This window comes from Lampetra planeri, chromosome 27 (genome assembly GCF_965212315.1).
Source record: "Lampetra planeri chromosome 27, kcLamPlan1.2.h2, whole genome shotgun sequence".
In the NCBI taxonomy this organism is placed as follows: Eukaryota; Metazoa; Chordata; class Hyperoartia; order Petromyzontiformes; family Petromyzontidae; genus Lampetra; species Lampetra planeri.
The window spans coordinates 3,845,661-3,867,993 of record NC_136133.1 but is presented as its reverse complement, the minus strand read 5'-3'; the positions used below and the strand labels follow the sequence as shown (position 1 = coordinate 3,867,993).

General features: G+C 52.1%; 1 protein-coding gene across 3 annotated transcripts in view; it reads left to right on the top strand.

Moving 5' to 3' along the window:
- The window catches only part of LOC144728040 (uncharacterized), a 147,518-nt gene extending 125,523 nt beyond the window's left edge, over nucleotides 1-21,995 (top strand). For 2 of the 3 annotated variants that reach the window (XM_078607260.1, XM_078607261.1), the window contains 9 exons: nucleotides 2,906-3,078; nucleotides 3,818-3,886; nucleotides 10,943-11,101; nucleotides 12,058-12,160; nucleotides 14,753-14,832; nucleotides 18,377-18,496; nucleotides 19,268-19,443; nucleotides 20,753-20,877; nucleotides 21,889-21,995. In XM_078607260.1, coding sequence (XP_078463386.1) covers nucleotides 2,906-3,078; nucleotides 3,818-3,886; nucleotides 10,943-11,101; nucleotides 12,058-12,160; nucleotides 14,753-14,832; nucleotides 18,377-18,496; nucleotides 19,268-19,443; nucleotides 20,753-20,831 — 959 coding nt within the window. In that variant the 3' untranslated portion in view covers nucleotides 20,832-20,877; nucleotides 21,889-21,995. The remainder of the gene's footprint in view (nucleotides 1-2,905; nucleotides 3,079-3,817; nucleotides 3,887-10,942; nucleotides 11,102-12,057; nucleotides 12,161-14,752; nucleotides 14,833-18,376; nucleotides 18,497-19,267; nucleotides 19,444-20,752; nucleotides 20,878-21,888) is intronic. The other variant, XM_078607262.1, reaches the window with a different exon arrangement.
- Nucleotides 21,996-22,333: the final 338 nt, after the last annotated feature.

The window sequence follows — 22,333 nt, the reverse complement described above, 5'->3', positions numbered from 1 at the left end:
TGGACGGAGCGGGTGGAGGGGGGGGACGCCAGGAGGGGGGGGGGGAGACGCAGGAAAGTTCGTCTCGACCCGGAACATGGGGAAGGAGGGGGTGGAGTCAGGAACCAAAGAGCAGAGAATTTCGATTTAAAGCTTTCGTGACTGCAGGGATTCATCTTCTTGGTTCTTTCAGTAAAGTCACGTAGAATTCTGACTTTACCGAAAGAACCAAGAAGACAAAGAGCGGAGAGTCGCGATCGGAGCTGCGCCGATGAGCCCCCCCTTCCCCTGCCCCCCCCCCCGCGCTGCGTCCGTTCAAAGCGCGCGCAGAGAGTTTGTCTTCGGGGCTGATTTGTAGTTTGAAGGCACACAGTTACTGCTCGCGAAATACTCGCAGCGGGCTGTGAAAATTTTTCACACACACGTGTTTGGATTCTTTCTTTCCCATGCTCATTTTTTTTTGGGGGGGGGGGGGGTTCGTAGGTTGCGGCGGGGGGGGGAGCGAGGTGTGTGGATGAATCCACGCAACTTTTTTTTGCTTAAATATAGAAGGCTGCTGTGTGCTTGCGCGTGCGTGATCGCGCGCGCGCGCGTATTTTGCGGGACGGTGGGAACGTTGGCGCAACGGTCAGCGCGCCGCACTCCGAACACCCGGCGGCGCCGAGTTCGGATTCCCGCTGACGGTCATCTACGGCGACGATTGCCTGCACCCCTTCCTGGTCCTCCTTTCGTACGACTCGGCTTCTGAATGAGTACCGAGGCGCAACTTGTAAAATGTTCGTACTGCGGGAGACAAAGGCGGCGGCGGGACGTGTCGCTGGCCACACAGCCCCGTCGCGCGCAATGCTTGCCTCTCATCGGCGCTCGCTGACAGCACTTGCCCAGGCGGTCGGTTAAAGGCTACACGGGCGATCTTTGTCTTTGTGTCTGTGAGCACTTTTGTGTCACGGCCGATGCGTCGACGCTGGTGTCAGTCGATGTACGAAGCAGGCCTGGCCCGTTCCATACACTGTACTTCCAAGTTAGCCATGCAGCAACAACGTTACTCTCAGCAGAGTTCACAAGAATGTACACAATCGTCGTTGCGCGCCGCCTCGGCATGCTCGCTGTGATGGCGGTTCTCAACGAGGGGCAACGTCCCAGGCGGTGCGGGAGGTGGATTTATAAATGTGTGAAATTGTGTCGTACATGAGAGTCATCGGTCAATAACACTGGTCAACAAAAAAAAAAAATTTCTGGCCTGGATTATTGCAGCTGTTTTAGACTAATTTCAGGGTGCTGATTCCAAATCTGATCTCAGATTTGCTCTATCACATCTCATTATTATGCTATCGGCATACCCCATTTTCATTGATTTTACCCGAAATTGACTCTGTCACTTATGATTGCAAGTTGTTGCGAGTCAGTGACTGCTTTAGTGTTAAAATATGGTGCTGTATTTTTAGGATAGTGTGTTTATAATATCATTTTATGTAGATATTCAAATTTATTTAATATTTTTCTTCTGCAGTTTTTATTGAAAATGCAATATTTGATATCTCAAAAACCTGATGCCAGATTTGGAATCAGCACCCCAAAATTACCTTATAACCGTTGGAATACCTTATGCCAGAAAAAGTGTGTTGACCAGTGTAATCACGTATGAAACTGCCAATATAAAATAAGTAGCAATACCTAGAACGATATTAAAGACCTTTCTAAACTCACTGATCGTACACAATGTTGGTTTCCAAGAGGAAGCAGCGAGCGCGAACAACTTCCGTCGCGCACGGCAGAGCGTCCGTTGAATTTTTTTTGTGTAACTCGTTTGGTTTTACCAGCTAGTTGGGATACCTCACAAGATAGACAACCGGTGAAAATGTTGATATTTTATTATTCGTAACATTTATTTTTCAGAACCATATCGGGAGAGGCAAGGCAAAAGGGGCAGGGGGGGTATTCACTCGGTGGAAACGGTTGAGAACCCACCTTGGCCGTTTCCATCAGCCCAACCCCGGGTAGCGTTTCCTTCACGAGGCCGCACCGCCGATGAGAGGCGTGCCCCTTTTCCACTGCCACATCCGAGTCGCGCCGGCACGCCTTGGGGCTCTCGCGGTGCTAGGGGTGGTTTTTCAGCGTTCGTGTGCCGGTTGTCACGGTCCAAATTCCCCCCCCCACACCCGGCCCCGATTTTGATCAATTTGCTGGCGAATTCACGAAGCGGAATAACGAACAGCAAAACGCACGTCCCGCCCACTCTATTGGTAGACAAATGCCCACTTGCTCAACGGTGCGGTGGTCCTCTGGGTTTTCCCTCCACATTACAGAATCGACGTGTGTTTAAAGTATTTGGCTTCTGCAAATTCTCACGTGATAAGCCACTTCGTTGAGCTATAATTTGTGGCCAGGGCGCTTCTGAAAAAGAGCCACATAGCTCAGTGGGCCTTACCTGGTAAAATACAAAAAAAATTAACCCGTAAAAACAGTTTTTCACTATGAATCCTTTATATGCGTGGCATCGGTTTTATTTTATTATTCATTTCTGTTTATCTTGAGTAAGAGTTTCATTTTTATCACATTGGTATTTTAAATTAAATAGGACATTTTTTTTTTCCTAAAAAGTGGAAAATTTTTGAAATTTTTTTTCACGAAAATAAAGTGTCACGCAAAACGAGTCTGTGTGCCAAAATGTCAGCTCGATTGGATCACGGGAAGTGGGTTAAAAAACGACCGAAAGATTTGCACGGTCGTAAGCGCGCAAGCGAGCAAGTGAACTTAATATAAAGGATGTAATAACCTGGCGTTCAGTCACCCTACCGGCGCGATGTAAATGCAAGTCGTATTATCATTGCCATCGACGCTATGTGTGGGGGGTGGAGGTGGGGGGTGAGTGTGGGATGTGTGGGGGGCACTCAACGGGCGCTGACCGCTTCGTCCCGTCCCCCAGGCTCGCGCGACAGCCTGGCGGAGAAGGAGCGCGTGCTGGCGGCCATGATGGGCCAGCTGTCGGCGCTGCGGGAGCAGATCCTGACGGCGCACGACGAGCAGCGGCGCGTCGCCGCCTCGCAGGTGGAGCGCCAGCGCCAGGCGTCGCACCTCGCCCGCCAGCAGCAGGAGCAGGCAAGCGGCGAGGCCCGGGGGGGGCAGCAGTCGGGGGGGGGGGGGGGGCGGTAGCGCGTTCGATTCCCGCTCAAGGCCAACACCAATCGGTCCTCCGTTAAGTCGACTCGGCTTCTTAAACGACAACCTTGTATGGCGTAATTTCGATTTAAAGCTTTCGTGACCGCAGGGATTCATTTTCTTGGTTCTTTCGGTAAAGTCACGTAGAAGGGAAATAATAAAGTAATACAAATAGCATTATTATTTTCTTTTATCATGTTTTATTTTTATTCTTTTATTATTTCCCTTCTACGTGACTTTAACGAAAGAACCAAGAAGACTTGCATGGTGTGCTAACATCGCCACTGGGGAGGCAATGTCGGTGTGGTGCTGGCCACGCACCCCCTCGTGTGCCGTGCCAGCCTTCACAGGTGCTGCTCGCCAACAGCACTTGCCCCAACTGTCTGTTCAGGCTATATGGACGGGGGGGGGGATCTTTGTCTTTGTGGTGGTTTGAACACAATGTGGAAGAGACGAAACTGCCAGTCTGGTAGAGCAGATCATCAACAATGGAGGAATCAATGAATGAAGGTCACGGGAACCGTCACCATGGTAGTAGCGATAGCGGAGTGATAAGGAGGCGACCGGCTGCCGTACGTATTGAGCGCGAGACCGTCCGACGCGCGTATACAATTCCATTATCTACGTGGCTATATTTTTTTTTCCAACGGGCGCCTTGTGAACCTACGTCTTGTTTCAGATCGCCCGTCAACAGCAGCAGCTCTTGCAGCAGCAACAGAAGATCAACGTCCTTCAGCAGCAGATTCAGGTGAAACTCGCACGAGACCACGCGCGTGCGCATCGCGAGCACGGATGCACGTCGCAAGTCCCCATTGGAACCAGGGTACCCCCTCGTTTAGATGGAGGTGTTCTTGCCAATAACGTGGTAAATTACTAAATTATTAAACGAATAAACTTTTTTTAAGGCCCACTGACCTATGTAGGCCTTTTTCAGAAGTGACCTGGCCACAAATGATAGCTCAACGAAGTGGCTCATCATGATGTGGACATTTTATAGCAGTAGCCAAATACTTTAAACGCGTGATGTTGATTCTAAATGTGGAGTGAAAAACTGGAGGACCCGGTAGAAAAACCCACGCGACCATGGAAAGAGACACACGCAAACTCCAAAATATGCAGGGGTCTGGGTCGGGATTGAACCCACGACCTCCTGTATACCAGGCGAGGTCGTTAACATCTCGTCACTATGACACATGGCAACCCGGCAGCATTCGTTTTCACAAGCCCGACTGCTGATCAGACCCTGAAGGTCAAAACTGAGCGAGCGTTTCGGACAGGAAGTGGTGAGACAGAGCGAGACAAAGCGACAACCTGTGTAGCAGTTTCATCCTCATTAGGACTCACCAGTACAACGGCAACAGTCATTTGAATCTGCAAATAGCACATTAGATGTGTAAATGTACGTTGAACTTCTTTCGCACCGTACTTAACCAACCGTGATAATCGCCACTGGGGGAGACGAAGGCCGGGCGGGCATGCGTGGTCGCTGACCACCCACCCCCTCGTGTGCCACAGTGCCGGCCTTCACAGGTGCTGCTACTCGCTAACAGCACTTGCCCCAACAGTCTGTGTAGGCTACACAGGGAGGGGGCAGCGGGGCGGGTGAGAACCTTTGTCTTTGTTTGTCTTTAAGTGGCGTGTGTCATTAAGAACGCGCGCGCACACAATCGTGCTAATTCCCGATTAATGTTTCCACTGAGACATTGAACTCTGTTAATTTCACCACCGGCTCAGGCGGGGGTGAGGGGGGGGGAGTCGGGCGCGTGTGCCCAATCGCTCACACACGCACACACACACACGCACGCATCAGCGCCGTCCAATCAAACGGCAGTAAATGCCACGATGCACAAACAATACCTGGGCAGGATAAGGATAAAAAAGATAACAGGAACACCTCTCTCTCGCCAACCGAACCACCCCGCCTCTCTCTGGCTTATTTTCGTGAACATTTTCCAAGGCCCGTGAAACAAAGTTGATTCTTTTCTCAGGTCATACCTTGACAATTTCCATGGGTTTTTTTTCTTTTTTTTTACCTGACAATATAACCTGATTGTTGAGTACACGTATCATAAAATCTATATATATATGCTAAACAATATACATGTGCAGTTTTCGATTTAAAGCTTTCGTGACTGCAGGGATTCAACTTCTTGGTTCTTTCGGTAAAGTCACGTAGAAGGGAAATAATAAAATAATAATAAAAAAACATAATAAAATACAATTCTCACGACGTTTCGGCTACAACGCAAGCAGCTGTCCTCAGGTGAAGAACAGGTCTGTCGGAAAGACAGCGTCTGAATGTTGTGGTCGAAACGTCGTGAGAATTGTATTTTATTATGTTTTATTTTTATTATTTTATTATTTCCCTTCTACGTGACTTTACCGAAAGAACCAAGAAGATGCGCAGTTTTCTCCGGATTATAAAGATGCACTTTCTTCCTCCCCCCCCCCCACTGCCTCCCCCGTCTGTATTTAAAAATGAAATTTGGGGGGGGGGGTCCATCGCATCCTGTAATCCGGGAACTGCGCGCGTTGTGTGTTTAGGACCAACCTTGTGCTTAAGTATTTGGCTACTGCTACGCATTTCCACGCGATTCTGAGCCACTTCATTTTGAGCCATCATTTGTGAGAGCCAGGTCGCTCATGGCTCGGCGTGGCCTCACCAGGTAAAATAAAAGTAGGAGTAAAATAAAAAAAAATATACTTTAGTTAAGTGTGTGTGACCAGATTTGTATGCACCTGGCCATGGTGACGTCACCGCCACTTAGTGGCAAATGGCGGCTGTTGTTGTTGTTGTTGTGTAACGTTATTGACACTCGGGACACGCAAGTTTATTGGCTGGAGGGGAGGGGTGTGATGCGTCTTACTTTCCGGAGCGTCTTAAAATCTGGAGAAGACCGTATCTGTGTCCCTGGTTACAAATCAGAAAGCCACTCCAGAAAAATGTGTCACGTGCGTCTTTCAGCAAAACACGGAGGAATATAACACACAAGACCTCGGCTGCACTCTTGACTGCAGCGAGATAGATTACATTAAACATGAGGCGAGGAGTTTACATTTTTGTCTATCGCAGGAATGGTGTCTCTACTGAGACACCCAGAAGGGAGAGCATCTCTACTGAGACACCCAGAGGGGAGAGAGTCTCTGCTGAGACACCCAGAGGAGAGAGAGTCTCTGCTGAGACACCCAGAGGGGTGAGAGTCTCACTGAGACACCCAGAGGAGAGAGAGTCTCTGCTGAGACACCCAGAGGGGAGAGAGTCTCTACCCAGACCCCCGTGGTTCCGCCTGCAGAGCTGGACCTGTAACAGGGTCATAGCGTGGGAAGTCGACGTTGACATTGATTCTTATCGTCGGAGAACGCGCACATCGATCGGCGCTGCGGTTTTAAGGGAGGGGGCTGCGAGGGCCGCGCATGTGTGCGTGTGCGAGGGAGCGAGGGGCCAAAGTTTTGCATTGAACAAGAGGGGGGGGGGGCACCCATGGGACTGTGTTTATTTCCTGTCAATGACTGCGAGGCCGAGCGTGACGTGGCGTGCGGCGACGCCATCCGTTGGGCTCGCGTGGATTCCGACCCGGCAAACACCACCGGGGGAGAGGTGGCGGTGGCGGTGATGACGGTGGCGGTGTTGGAGTTGAGAGGCCTTCTTCCGGCTGGGGAAAGAAAAAAAACAACGTTCTAATTGTGCTTCCGGTGTCCACGCCGTGAGACAAAGTGTCAGTTCAAATCTCCGATGATGATGATGATGATGGCAAACATGACAGCCGACATTGATGATAGCAGCAGATGATGATAATGAAGATGATGACAGTGAAGGTAATGAGAGTGGCGACTGCCCATGTTGGAATGTCGAGACCGCTACGTGGGGATTCAATAGGTGCCACGGTGTCATGGTTGGCTCGCGACGCGTAGGGTCGCCAGTTCGATTCGATCTCCGAGCACGGCAGTTGAAACATCGTTGCCAGTTTCACCAAATCTCCACCCCGCCCGCCCGCCGCCCCCACCACCACCTCCGTCCACCCGCTTGTGGTACCTCATGGGTTCACCGCGGTTGGCCAATCGGCAGGTAACGTGTCGGTGTATGGTAAGGGAATATTCCCACCTTTTGCAAGACATCTGCCCGGCATGAAAGCGCCGGCCAAAATGCCCTCTGGAGAGGCGCACACGCACTCTCGCTCGCTCGCTCAATATGTGGATGAGGCCCTTTTACCCCACCAAGCGGCGGCGTGAACAAGCACTTGAAGGGCTGCGCCTTTGCCTCGCGATTGCAGGGACCCCGCGGCCGTACCCCCGCGCTCACCGTCCCCCCCCCCCCACCGCTACCCCCTCCTCTCCCGCTCCTCACATTCCACCCTAATCCGAGGGCCTCCGCCGAAGTGAAACGATAAATGCGCGCCCGGTTACAATCGAGCAAACAGAACCTCCGGCGACCTCTGACCCCCTCACCTCACAATCCCCCAGCCGTGAGGGCGGCCGGGAGGGCGGCGGAGGGGGCCGGGGAGGTGGAGGGTGGGGGGGCAGTTGCAGGAGGGGTGGTCGTGGCGGGCAGGAGGGGATGGTAGGCGGGCAGCCAGCAAGGTAACGTCACAAGGCCGCCCCGTGTCCACAAACACTCACGCTACACTGACCCACCTCTCGCTATCTCCCCAGTGCCCCACGCCACCTCCACTCATCCCACGTCACCACCGCGCCTGTCACTTTGTTCAGAATCGCGCGTCCGTTTTCCCTGCGCAAGGCGGTCTCCGCTTGGCTTTACGACGACGGTCCCGATTCTACGATGATTATTGACGACGTTGAACGTGACTGCAGTGCGACCACGGGTCGATTTACGGCGCAGAAACTCGATTCGCGACGCGTCTTCCGACAAGGCACGGCTCCCGGACGCGTTTGAACGGAGTCGGTCTGGTTTCCGACGTGAGTTGGCGTGGAGATTTTCATTATTCTCGAGTGTTTTTTTTTTTGTGCGGATGTTTGCACCTATTATTAAACCCTGTTAAATACGGCCCATCGAAGAGAACAAAAGAAACACAACGGCAAGCGACGTTTCGAATGTTTTCTACCATCTGTGGGATAATAGGAGTCTGGATTATTACGACGATCCGATTCACGACCCATGGGTTTTTTTTTCGAGGAATGCGTCGTGACGTTGTGAAAGCGGGGACCGCCTGCATTTAGCCTCTCCGTTGACCCCCAGAAGGCCGCATGGACCGTGATGATTGCTGTCGTCGCGATATTTTCTCAGTCCACTGCAGGGGGGAGGGCACCTGTGTCGGTCGTGGCAGTTTGTTTGGCCATACTTCACCACGCTGGTCGGTGCGGGTTGGTAACGGTTTGGCGGAGAAAAGGGGTCCCAAAGCACCAGGCCAGTATTGACCATTCCGGTATCTCTCGCCACTGATGCTAGCCGTGCCAAGCGTTGGCGGATCCAAATGGGAATAATGTGCGATGATGTAAGGGCCCTGTTTAAAAATGTTGAAATTTTAGGACCACCACCCGCCGCCACCCCCCCCCCCCCCGACTCCCAATTGCCCCCCACTTGAGAAGTGTCAGATCCGCCTCTGGTGGCCAAGGATGTAACTTAAGAATACAAATGTAGACAAGATACCCTACTGATTTGGTATAAGATCCACGGGTCTCCATGACCTGTCAAACACGAATGAGCACGTAATGTATCACCACGGTCCACAGAAACTTTCACGGATTCAGCAAAGAACCTGGACAAAGAGTTTTATTGAATGCAGCTAAAGACGCATTTTGTGATGCAGCTGACGGGTACAGGGGGAACAGACGGGCAAAATTGAAGCTAATTGTAATTACTGGCGAAACGTCGTACTCAGATTGTAAATGTTGTGGATTTGCTTTCCAACACACCAGTGTGCTGTACTAGTAACGAATTGGCACGTTCTGTTTACGTGACAAACCTTACTAATTGGCTGTGCGGGGTGGTGGCGGGTTTAACAACAAATTTATATTTACGCGATCCAACCCACAAAAAACCTAAAGTATGAATGTGGAAAATTATTGTCACAATTGGAATTGGTGTAAACGTAGAACAAAAGATGAATAGCTTCCTTTTGTTGTTGTTCTCATCAATTATTCTGCTCTCCTGTTTGAGAACTTCTTGGAAGGCTTTCGAAGCCCAAGGAGAAAGGCCCCGGATGCCCTCGCAGGCCTTGATCCGATGAACGAGGGCCGCTCTAGGCGGCCCATCCGCATTCCCAGATGTAGGCATTTCGCCTCTTTTGGAGCCCCCTACAGACGGTGAGGCACGGAGCAGTCAGATACAGGGCGGCAGTGTGGGCGTGCCTTGGAGCAAGACGGGGCCTGGATTAGATTCCCTGACTTGTACGCACGTTGAACTTCTTTCACGCCGTACGTAGCCAAGGACAACAAACTAAAATTTTAAAAAAATTGTTTTGAAGAAATTCGTTTTTTATCTAGATTTAAAAGTGCATCGCTCCGGTGGCTTCCTAATATCGGAAGGGAGAGCGCTCCAGACGTCCGCAGAAGCACATCCAAAAGCGCACGATGTGGTGACCGTCTTTGTTCGATGGCCAGCCAGAAGCCGCTGCTGCTGTGAGGATGACCGGAGTTTGCGTGATGGTTTAATGCTCCTTGACGAGATCCGCTTGGGTGCCTTTCCTTGTGCAGTTTGCATGATTACCCTGTGTTCTGTATGGGTTTACATCGGGGTTTCTTTCCCCAGTTTCTCTCCAATAGCTAAAAAGTAAGAAAAAATCGATGTAACTGTTATTGGCCAAACATCTCAATTGCCTGCAGATTACTCCATTGGGATTACACAGCAGCAACATAGCCCATCCACTGCAAAAAACTTTGGCAGGAACCTCCTGAAAGAGTCTTGAGGCTCAGTGTGGCTTTTCTGGGTAAACAAGCAGCTGATATAATTGTTGTAGGAGCGCAATTCACGTGCAAAAGAGTTTCCCTCCAGAGAATGGCTGAGCAATCTTAAGCCACTGGAGCTATGCACTTTTAAATCTAGATTGAAAACCTAGGCCAATTCAAGTGTTTTGGCTAGCCATCGAACAAAGACGGTCACTGCATCGCGCGCTTTCAGATGCGCTTCTGTGGCCGTCTGGAACGCTCTTGCTTCCGATAGAAGGGAGCCACTGGAGCCATACACTTTAAAATAATGTCGATTGAAATCTAATTTCTTTAGAACTGCTTTTTGTGTTTAGTTTGGCTACGTAAGGTGTGAATGAAGGTCAACAACAACGTATATGCACAAGGGATGAGAGAAATGTGGACAAAAGCTAGATTATGAATTAGATAAGAGAAGAGACATTGAGATGAGACACGAGTCTTGAGAATCTGTGGCCTGTTGCGCTAAATTCCTTTCGGGAAATTTCCCCGTGGGCTTGGTTGACACTGATTTACATTGTAAACCGGGGGAAAATATCACTCATGATATGCAACCAACCACCGTGTCTGCTACTGGGTTCGTATCCCACTTTACCGTATTCTCCTCATTATTACTTACACTCTGCAAAGTAAGACGCACCCCAAGGCTTGTACCCGTTGTCAATAATGTTCCCATACAAATCCGGTTGCACGCACGCACGCACGCACACACGCGCCACACAGCTACCGGATAAAAAGACGCACCCCAAACTTTTGTCTTAAAATGCAGGGGAAAGAAAGTGCCATCTCATAATCCTAAAAATGTGGCGCAGCCCTTTGGCCAATCCACTGCTGGATGAGGACCTCCCCACGCTGTGTGGGTCCTGGGGGTTATTTGACCCTGAATTGAAACAAAAATAATTTACTGCCCTTTGTCAATTCACAGCTGGATGAAGACCTCTCAGCGCTGTATCAATTATGGGGATTGTTTGACCATGCCTCACCGCGCCTCTCAGTGTGGAATGGTGGTCAGGGGGGGGGTGGACAAAACCGGTTCGGATTTCGCTCACCACTGATGTTAGCCGTGGCTGGGAATCAAACTCAGGTGACCGACTGGGTTGATAGCGCAGCACGCTGACCACTGCACATTACACTGCTCGAATGTTGTCTCAAAGCAGCTGACGTGGCTGCTGAAACGCTTCGGCAAACACAACAACAAAACCCCCAAAGCCACGCCCCCAAAGCTATGTTATTTTGAGTAAATTCTGCCCCGAATCGATTGCGAATTTCAAGAAAACTATGCAACAGATTTGACTTTGCGCTATTTTATTTAAGCGGCATTTAGGTGGGGCATCGCCCCACTCTGTTCTGTGACTTTTTCATGAAACTTTGGGTCGGGGGGGGTGTTTCCCACATCTCAGTTGTGAATGATACTGAAATGATACAAAAATTACCAAAACTAAATCTCAGAAGTAGGGACGGAGAGTTTCTCTCCCTGCTCAAATGAACGTTGGGACGGCAACGCATCCCCACTGATGAATCCGAGCCAGTGGTGGATATTCCACTATCCGGAAGCGGGCATTAGTCCCTCTACATAGAGCCAACCAATCGACCGACCAACCGCTGTTAGGCTTCTCGCAGAATTTGGAAGTGGCTTCGTCAACCCCGAGAGGAATGACGAGCTGAAGCCAAGCCTACCGCGGACCACAATTTTAATCTGAAACATCGCCGCTGTGAGTTGAACGCCATCCGTCAACGAATCCGCATTTTCACAGACGGACTTCAGCCAGTGCTTTCGTTGACGAACGAGCCAAGACCGTCGCAACGCACAGCGCAAGAAATCAATTTTTCACCCGGAACGGGAGACCTCGCGGGCACCGAGCCTAGGGACGCGAGGATTTTGCCGCGACCCTTCGACCTCTAAATTCCCCCAGCGGCGGCATCGCCGACGCATTTATTCACGCAATTTACCGTATGCGTGCGTGTTGGTGCTGCCTTTGTGCCCCGTTTATTTCGACTTGACCTTTGTGACCCGTGTGTCGTTCCCATTGACCTTCACAGGGTCAGCTGTCTCCGATGATGATTCCCATTTTCCCACCGGATCAAAGGGCGATGGCGGCCCAGCACGGCTTCGTTCTGCCCACCGCGTTGGCCTGCAAGCCCGGTACGTGGGCTGTGTACCGACTGCAAATGTGTCTGGGAGGCTCAACTGGGAGACGTGGTGGTGAGCTGACGGCCCCTTACCTTCTGTCAGCCCTGCCTTCTTTTGCATAGCCCCATCCACTGCTCAGGTAGTCCCTCCCACTGCTCAGGTAGCCCCTCCCACTGTTCAGGTAGCCCCACCATTTACCCGCACGAGTTGAGCATTGAAGAAGAAGATGCGGAAAATCCCGGACATTTAGCAATTACTTTGGGGAAGGCACCCATAAATACAGAGACTTAGTGATCCCACCAGGACTGCCCCAGACAAAACTGGGAAATTTGGTGGCTTTAGAATCGCGTAAGCAGTAAAGCCTGGGCCTAGCTCTCTTGCCGTTGTCCTGAGACGAAGGAGGCGGGGTGCCGGGTGGTGGCGTGGCATGGTTGGCACGGACCCCCTGGTGTAAGGAATGCGATGCCCCCCCCGCCCACCCCCTTCGTAGCCCAGAGCCTCCGACCCATGGGGCCGGGTCCCAATTGCACCGCCTGCACACTCGACAGCTGTGCCACTGTTATTGGGCGTAAGTTGCGGTGGCTAGGAGATGTTAACTAGATCACCTGGTATGCAGGCCGTGGGTTCGATCCCGACCCTGACGCCTGCTGCATATTTGGAGATTGTATGCGTCTCTCCCCTTGGTCGCGTGGATTTTTCTCCTGGTCCTCCGGGTTTTTGTAGATTATCTGGATACTATAAAACAAAAACTGCTGCAGCCCACGGGCTGCAGCGATTGCTCAATCGACGTCTGGTAGCGGCGGTGAAGACTGCGAGCAGATTCGAGTGATGAGTACAGAGCTAAAAACGAAGCAGTCACTTTGTACACTCCGGTGTTATTTTAGCGCTGGTCGGGAGGTCGGCGTTGAGTGTGCGTTGAGCGTCGGCTCCCACGGGGACTGTAAACGATCCATCTGGGGCCTGCCTGCAGACGACCTCCTTCCTTGCAGGATGGACTTTTAATCGAACTGGACAAAGCTGCTGAGCTAATCCCCCCGCTATTTTCAGGGGGTCAGGGTCACGTCGACACGAAGCAGTTGGCCGTTCGTCATAGTCGTCGTCATCATTGGACGATGTCACTTCGTTTGCATCGACGTCATCGACTGCAGGCATTCTCACATTCTCAAACCACTGCTATTGCTGAATACACCAGCAGCCTTCAGCTTTTGCCGCGCTAATACGCTTGAGGCGATTCCGAACCCCGAAACAATTGGGGGTGAGGTGCCTACGACCCTGCTGACGAACCTCGGATGGGCAAAAACCGATCCAGAGCTTGCGTGTTTAAACGAGCGCTGGGACGATCAGTCAGTGAGGTCAGTTGATCGAGCCCCTGTAGATAATGGTGGCAGCCTCAACGTCCTCCCTCCCAAAGGCAGGAAACCCCCAACCGTATAACTAGCCACGCCCAGCGTGACTGATAATGACCGCCCGTCCAGCGGCACACGAGATACTTTTTTTTTCCAACAGGTTATCATCTTATCAGATTTAGTTGAATAATGAAAGTGATAATCGAGAGAGTGATTGATTTAAACTTTTTTACTACTGCACGATTTTTATTTTTACCAGGTAAAGTCCACCAAGCGATGTAGCTGTTTTTTCAGAAGCGACCTGTCCACAAATGATAGCTCAACGAGGTAGCTGATCACGTGGAAATGTATAGGCTCAACGCACGTTGATTCTAAATGTGGAGGGAAAAACCGAAAGACCCGGAGAAAAACCCACGCGACCAAGGGGAGAACATGCAAACTCCAAATATACAGATGCCAGCGTCGGTATCGAATCCACAACCTCCTGTATACCAGGCGAGGGAGTTAACATCTTGCCACCGCAGTACGGCCGAGCTCAGGGTTAGCGTTCATCATGGAGGCCCAGTAGGCCTGACTCTTTAATGTATTCGGTGATTTATTTAAGTGAGCATTACCCGAAATGCTCCACCACCGCGAGGTTGTGTACTTTAGGCGGAATGTACAGCTTAAGGAGAGATGTTTCCGTTGCGTAGTATTGCGGGCGGGCTGTGTTTTTTCGAAGTGTGTGAGAGAGGAGTCGTGGTGTGTGTGTGTGTGTGCGGTTGGAGACGCGTTCCTATCGCAGTCGCTTCACCTAATCCCTTCCTTTTACCTGTGTTTGTTATTTCTGTGGTCCACAACCGGCTGACATATATACAAACATGCGCACGCACACACACACACGTGCTCGTCGAACACGTACATACTTGCACGCACGCGCACTATTGCATCAAACATGCAAACACGTGCGTCACTCGATTGTGCGTGCACCCGCGCACATACACGTACGCCGAAACGCACACACGCGCTAACTTGCACACATGCGTGCACGCACGCTCGTGCCACACTATCTCACATACGTGCATGCATACATACATGCGCGCACACAAACGTACACATACATTCTTGCTCATGCATACATACATATACACGTGCATGTATCCTACCATACACGCACACACACTTATGTGCACACACACGCACACATGCGCACATACGCACTGCATACTCACCCATGCACGTGTGTACATGCGAACACACACGTGCACAACACGTGCAGTTGAACAGTACTCCCTGCCTCTGCTACCGTCAACGCTGGGGCATGCTGCTACCCCTGCCCTCTCTCCGCTACACCTGCAGGTTAGTGTCAACGCATCAATGTTTGCCGGTCGAGTGACGCTCCACCAATCCATCGATTATTTTTTTGTCGTTCTCAAACTCATCCAGTCTTACGAGCTGAGCAGAGTTGAGGCCGGCTACTAACGTGGACACGTGACCACCACCACCGGGGCTTGCCAGGTGTTGTAGGCGTGTGCACTGCGAGGTAGTAGCCGGGGGATGGTGTGGTGCTAACGCTGTTGAGACATCAAAGTAAAAAGGACGTCGCAATGAACAAGGGATTATCACCTTGAAATGAAATAGGTCTGTGTCACCGCGCCATTACAAATTGCACACGCATTGATGCAGTGGATATCACATCGCGGTCTGCTTTTCGCTTGCAAGTTTCAGATTCACCCATCCTTGGATGGGCAAAAGGCTCGTTCTCCAGATTTTCTGATCTCCACACCCCCCCCCCCCCCCCATGGAGCCAAATCTCTCATTCGTATCGAATTGGTTCCAGGCATTCCAATGTGGAAGGGACCCCATGAACACGTGTCGCAAGAAGCGATGAGGCTTTCTTGGATAATTATTAAGCCGAGTTACTCCAACCCCGAGTTTGTGCCGCACCTCCTGATTTATCACGGTTGGCTACGTACGGGGCGAAAGAAGTGCACTGTACATGTACACATCTAATCTGTTATTTGCCGATTCAAATGACCGTTGCCGTTGTACCGATGAGTCCTAATAAGGACGAAACCGCTACACACGTTGTCGCTCTGTCTTGCGCTGTCTCACCACTGCCAGTCCGCAAACTCTCGATCGGCTTTGACCTTCTGGGTCTCATCAGCAGGCTTACTAAAGCGAATGCTGCCGGTTTGCCATGTATGATCGTGGTGAGATGCTAACGACCTCGCCTGGTATACAGGAGGTCGTGGGTTCAATCAACATACGGTGGTGCATGCATGCACAGGAGACCATTCATGTCCTTTGTCAAAAATGCTGTGAATCGTAACCTCCCCCAGCGATGTTCCGTCATTGTTACGAAATGCATTTTCTCGTCAAGTATTGCAATGAAGCGTCCTAGTTTCGTTCACGTGGAAAAGGGGCTACTGATATGAAGAAGAGAGAAAAAAGTACATTTAGCAGGAGTAGGAATTGAACCTTGGAATAGTGGCTCGGTAGCAAACCCGTGTTTTGTTGCACCCAAGCAGCAGCTTCCCCCGTCTGTGAATTTGGCCGCGGCGTGCATTTGTGTCGCCCCTTTTTTTTGTCGCTTCATCATCGTTACGACTTTCCAGCGGCGGTAACAAGCGAACCGGCGAGCTCTATCTACGACTAACAGCTCAATTGTCCCGATTTCCCAAAGCTAACGACTTTCCCCGTGGCCGCCTTCCACGTGTGCGAAAGTTCCTGGACCTCTGACCTACGTGCACACAAAATTAGCCCCGGCGTTCACGCGCACGCCAAGCACTGGGAAATTTCCTCCTGAGCATTGTTTGCTAAAACTTATCGGGGCGAAAGTGACGGGCAAGGTGGTGGGTGGGACGAGGTGGGGGAGGGGGGTGATGAGGCCTGCAAAAGATTGGCAAAAATAAACTCCCCCCCCCCCCCCGAATTTTACGACTGCTGCCGTTCAGCTGCTGCCGTTCGCTTGGGGTTTGGGCCGCCTCTGGCAGGCAAGGCCATGCGTGCCGCCATAAATGGGCACCTTTATTTATTTACTTCCAGGAGTTAACAATAAAGCACCAGTGGTTCTTGTTAACCTGGGGGTGCGTGATGCCCTATCTGGGGGGGGAGGGGTGGGGTAAACGAGACACGGGCAGATTTTTGTTCGAAGGTAAATAATCGAAAACGCTAATTAAGCACGGGCATGTCTTTCGGTAAAGTCACGTAGAACAACTTTTTTTTTTACAAAAAACTACGACGTTTCGATCGCAACACAAGCAATCGTCATCAGGAAGGAGAAAAAAAACGTCCTTTTTTGTAAAAAAATAATTGTTCTACGTGACTTTACAAAGTAAGTAAGTACCAACTTTCTTGGTTTCATCAAACTCTACGTATTTATTAACATTCCATACATTGTTTTTACGATTGAGAAAAAAAGGGGTGCAAGGCTGCAGCAAAGGTTAAGAACCACTGCAATAAACATTTTTACATTGAGGGACAAAGCGAACACTGCCCCCCCTTTCCAAATATAGAAGTCAAACTCCGCCTTTGACCTTGCATCTTGCTATTTATTTGTTCACTTTCAGCACGATGACAATCATGTTGTTGTTGTTGTTGTTGCTGAGAGATGCCAGTGCAGGGGAGAGGCCCCGATTTAATGCCACCGGTTGCCGCTACCCTGGAGTCAGTTGACTTTCTCGAAGGGAATTGGAGCGCCGTGCGTAGCCAGCCGTGCACGTCGGAGGTGCTCGTGTGGTTATAACGCCGAGGGGCGAGAGCTGCTCATGACCCCGGGTTCAATGTGGGCAGCTGCCCCAGCGGTGTTACTCAACCTTCCGTGATACAGTTTTTGTTGGGGTTAGATCGCGTAAACGTATAAATGTGTCGTTTAAAAACCCGACACAGCCAACTAGTAAGGTTTGTCACGTAAACAGAATGTGGCCAATTCGTCACTAGTACAGCACACCGGTGTGTTGGAGAGCCAAGCCACAACATTTACAGTCTGAGTACGACGTTTCGCCAGTAATTGCAACTAGCTTCTTCAGGCAACAGACAGATTTGTGGAGAAGTTCACCTGTTTTTCGACAAGGTTTCTCAACCGTATAGGTATGGGGGGCTCCTCACCCCTCGCGAGTATAGGATGTGGTGTAGTAACACATCATTAGCCCACAGGCGTAATTGATCGTGCACGGTATCCATGCCACAGCCTGCGAGTTTGACGGTTTCATGCCTGAATAAGAGTGTGTTGCCTGTGTGTGCGTGTGTGTGCGTGTGTGTGCGTGTGTGCGGGGAGCAATAGCTTTGCAGTTAGGGCACTGTGCTTCGAACTCGGCGACCCCGCGGTTCGATTCCCGCTCACGACGAATAACAGTGGCTGTTATTTGAAGCCGTCCTGGGCCTCGCCTAGGTCGACTCAGCCTTAAACGAGTACATCGGCACTGGGGGAGACAAAGGCGCGCGATGTTGGCCAGCAACGCCCTAGTGTGCCGTGCCAGCCTTCATAGGTGCCCGCTAACAGCACTTGCCCCAAACAGCCTGTCGGCTACACGGGACATATTTGTTTTTATGTGCGAGTGAGTATCAGTGTACGTGTGTGTCAGTGAACATGGGCTTCAGGACGAACAGGTTTAATACCGGCACGTCCACATATCCGTTTCAACCGCTGTGCCGTTACCATGCTGCGCTCACCTCTGACGTTCCTTCCCCTCCCGCACCTCCGATTAGCGCGGTTGTCTACGTACGGTGCAAAAGAAGTGTCGCATATGTTCCACCCCTTGTGGCTGCCACTCCGTTATGAGTCTTGACCATTGATTGTCGTGGAGGTCTTCCCAAATGGTTTGATTGGGTGGGCCTTGATTGGGTGTTCATTGATTTTACGTATGATTTTTTTTTTACGGATTTCATGTTTCCCCGCTAGATTTACGCCGCTCACCTGGCCGCGATGCAGTCGCCCGCGCAGTGCCACTCTGTGTCGCTGCCGCCGGCGCCGGCTGGGGGAGACCGGGACAGAGACAAGAGCCCGACGAGCGCTTGCAAGGTAACGGAGTTGCTCTCGCAGCAAACAAGACCCACCCACCCAGCCACCCCACCCAGCCACCCCACCCAGCCAGCCACCCCACCCACCCAGCCACCCCACCCAGCCACCCCACCCAGCAAGCCACCCCACCCACCCAGCCACCCCACCCAGCCACCCCACCCAGCCAGCCACCCCACCCACCCAGCCACCCCACCCAGCCACCCTACCCAGCCACCAACCCAGCCGCCCAGCCAGCCACCCCAGCCACCCAGCCACCCCACCCAGCCACCCCACCGGCCCAGCCACCCTACCCAGCCACCCCACTCAGCCACCCCACCCCACCCAGCCACCCCACCCAGCCACCCCACCCACCCAGCCACCCCACCCGCCCACCCCACCCACCCAGCCACCCCACCCGCCCACCCCACCCACCCAGCCACCCAAGAGCCACCCCATCCCAGCCACCCCACCCACCCAGCCACCCCACCCACCCAGCCACCCCACCCACCCCACCCACCCAGCCACCCCACGCACCCAGCCACCCCACCCACCAAGATCAACGTACATACGCACAAACAACCACACTACATCGATCGACAGGTCACGTGCGGTGGTGGTGGCGGTGGAGTAAATCCTACGTGCTCACCACCACTTACAAGATTGTCTGGCCAGCGTGGAAGAGTAGGTCAAAGAACCCTCGAGTGAAGGAGGCCCCCTCCCGTCAGCAGTGGTGCGAGCCGAGCAATGGCAGGGCTGCGCATTTACCCCGAGTGTCGCTCTCCTGTGTGCAAGGAGGCCCCGCAGCCGTTGAACCTGTCATCGCGCGCTCACTCGGCGGCCTCCTCGATGCTGGAGGGGCTGGGCGGGGGGCTGGGGGGGGGGGCCGCCCCCCTCCTCCTCCATGCTGCCGCTGCTGCACGCCGTGCTGGGGAAAGCGAGCGGCGCCAGCAACAACATGGCCGCCTTCGGTGAGAAACCCACAAACCCGCAGGGGGAGGGAGCCCTCAAACGTCGTCCCCGCTTCGGCTGGGGCAGACCCCCCATGGCTTCTGGGGGCAGGCCCCCCCCCCCCCATGGCTTCTGGGGGCAGGCCCCCCCCATGGCTTCTGGGGGCAGGCCCCCCCCCATGGCTTCTGGGGGCAGGCCCCCCCCATGGCTTCTGGGGGCAGGCCCCCCATGGCTTCTGGGGGCAGGCCCCCCCCCATGGCTTCTGGGGGCAGGCCCCCCATGGCTTCTGGGGGCAGGCCCCCCCCATGGCTTCTGGGGGCAGGCACCCCCCATGGCTTCTGGGGGCAGGCCCCCCCCCCATGGCTTCTGGGGGCAGGCCCCCCCCCATGGCTTCTGGGGGCAGGCCCCCCATGGCTTCTGGGGGCAGGCCCCCCCCCCATGGCTTCTGGGGGCAGGCCCCCCATGGCTTCTGGGGGCCGGCCCCCCCCATGGCTTCTGGGGGCAGGCCCCCCCCATGGCTTCTGGGGGCAGGCCCCCTCCCCCATGGCTTCTGGGGGCAGGCCCCCCCCCCCCCATGGCTTCTGAGGGCAGTGTTCTTAATTGCAGGACACTGCAGGCCACTGGCGGCCCCTGGTGGCCTTTAGTGCGGCCCCCGACAATACAGAAATAGTGAAAACACCCCCATGAGATTGTCTTCGTGTTGCTGTCACAAAACCCAAGTGATTTCAAATGTGTGGCGGCCCTCACACTCTTTGGTTCTTTCGGTAAAGTCACGAGGAAAAACATTTTTTGTTTCTTTCTACGTGACTTTACCGAAAGAACCAAAGAGTAATTCCTGCATTCACGAACGCTCCAAATCAAGGCCCTCACACTGATGACGTCTTATCAGCAAAAGTGCCCACCCCACTCTGAAAATTAGTGAAGAACACTGCTCCGGAGAGTCAATCCCTGTGTCACCGAGAACCAACGCTTTTGTGAAAGTCTGTTGTTTTTGTCCCCGGTTGAGCGGTATTTTGTTGTTATCTCGGTCTCTTAAATTTTGATGTGGTTAAACAAAAGCATCTCGCCACGATAGCGAGATGTTAACTACCTTGCCTGGTATACAGGAGGTCCTGGGTTCGATCCCAACCGTGACACCTGCTGTATATGTGAAGTTTGCATGTTCTCCCTGTGATCGCGTGGATTTTTCTCCGGTTGTACGTGTCGTGTGTGCGTGCGTGTGTGTGCGTGTTGTTTTATGTGTCGCGTGTGTGTGTGTATGTGTGGTTGTACGTGTCGTGTGTGTGCGCGTGCACGTGTGTGTGTGTGTGCGTGTCGCGCCCTGCGCAGGAATGCTGCATCAAGGCCTCACGGCCCAGACTCAGCACCGGGCCCCAGAGGTAAAGCAGGAGCGTGCAGCGAGGCATGATGGGAAAGTTGCTGCTGCACTCATCAACAGCGGCCGGTGTGTCACGGTAAGGCCCCACACCCGAGGGGAGCATCTGGCTCAATGGTTCGGCGAGCGGCAAAATGAGCGGCCACTTTGTGGGGTAGTAAACAATGGTTGACCTATGGACAGACTCGCCCCCCGCCATGAGAATGAGGAATTTTCACCACTGGCACACCTTAGAACCATAACTAGTAGGCTCACAGATTCTTGATAGAATCGTGCATATTTTATTCATCAATGGCTTGAATAAATTAGAATAAAATTATAACGCATGAATTTGTAAGAGATTTGGTTGGTGGTTTTATAGCTTTGGTTGTTCCTATGAGATCATGACTCCGATTTAATGAAGCCGGGTAAGGTGACACGGTTATTCTGACTTGCTGAATTTAATTTAGACTCCCTGGAGCTTGCTGTGCTAAAGCTGCTTGACACAGTTTGCAAGTGAAACGGTAGTGAGCCGGCACTACCAACGATTGTCCAAGCTCTGAAAATTCTCGAATTATTCAGATGTTTTTAGCCAAGTGGGCTGCAACCAGAGCACTCGGAGAAAACCCAACACATGTGAGGGGGAAACACTCTATCCCATACAGTAGGGACAGATTCTATTATTCTAGATTTGAAGCTTTCGTGACTGCAAGGATTCATACTCTTAGGTTTTTTCGGTAAAGTCACGTAGGTAAAATAATAATAAAATAATAACGAATGAAAAATAACTAAATTAAATCACGTTACTGTATCAAGTAATACAGTCAATTTAGCTGTGACGGTCCCACCTGAAGACGGAGACTTGTGTTGCCTCCGAAACGTCGTGATTTATTTTATTTTTCATTTTTTTATTATAATTTTTTTTACCTACGTGACTTTACCGAAAAAACCTAAAAGTACAGACTATATTATCCCAAACTCTGTCTGTACCACCGTCTCCAAGAGCACTGATCTTGACAGTTCTCAGAAACGGACCCTGGTCCAGCAGTGACGAGTACATGACTTTTGCTCGGTGTGACAATGGTGCCACCTTTCTTATTATGCATTGCAGGAGAAGCTTGCTCTGGAGAGCCTCATGCAAAGGATGATGGGAGAGGCAAGGGATGATGGGAAGTCGAGCCTCGGTGGAGTGGAGCGGGCATCCAGCGAGGAGATGGATGGTAAATGCACGGTTATCTTAACTCTCTCGTACTTTGAATGTTCGGTGGTACAATGCACACACCTAGGCCTAGCGGGGCATGCTAACCACTGCACTACCGCTCCCCACATACACACGCATAGAGTCACACACTGACATACATACAGACACATACTGACATACGGGCACACCCATGGAGGCACACACATACAGAGATCAAGGCGCAGATCCACATATAGCCTTAGCAGACTGTTGGGGCGAGTGCTGTTAGCGAGCACATATGAAGGCTGGCACGGCCCACGGAGGGGGTGGGTGGCCAACACCACGCCCGGCCGCCTTTGTCTCCCCAGTGCTGATG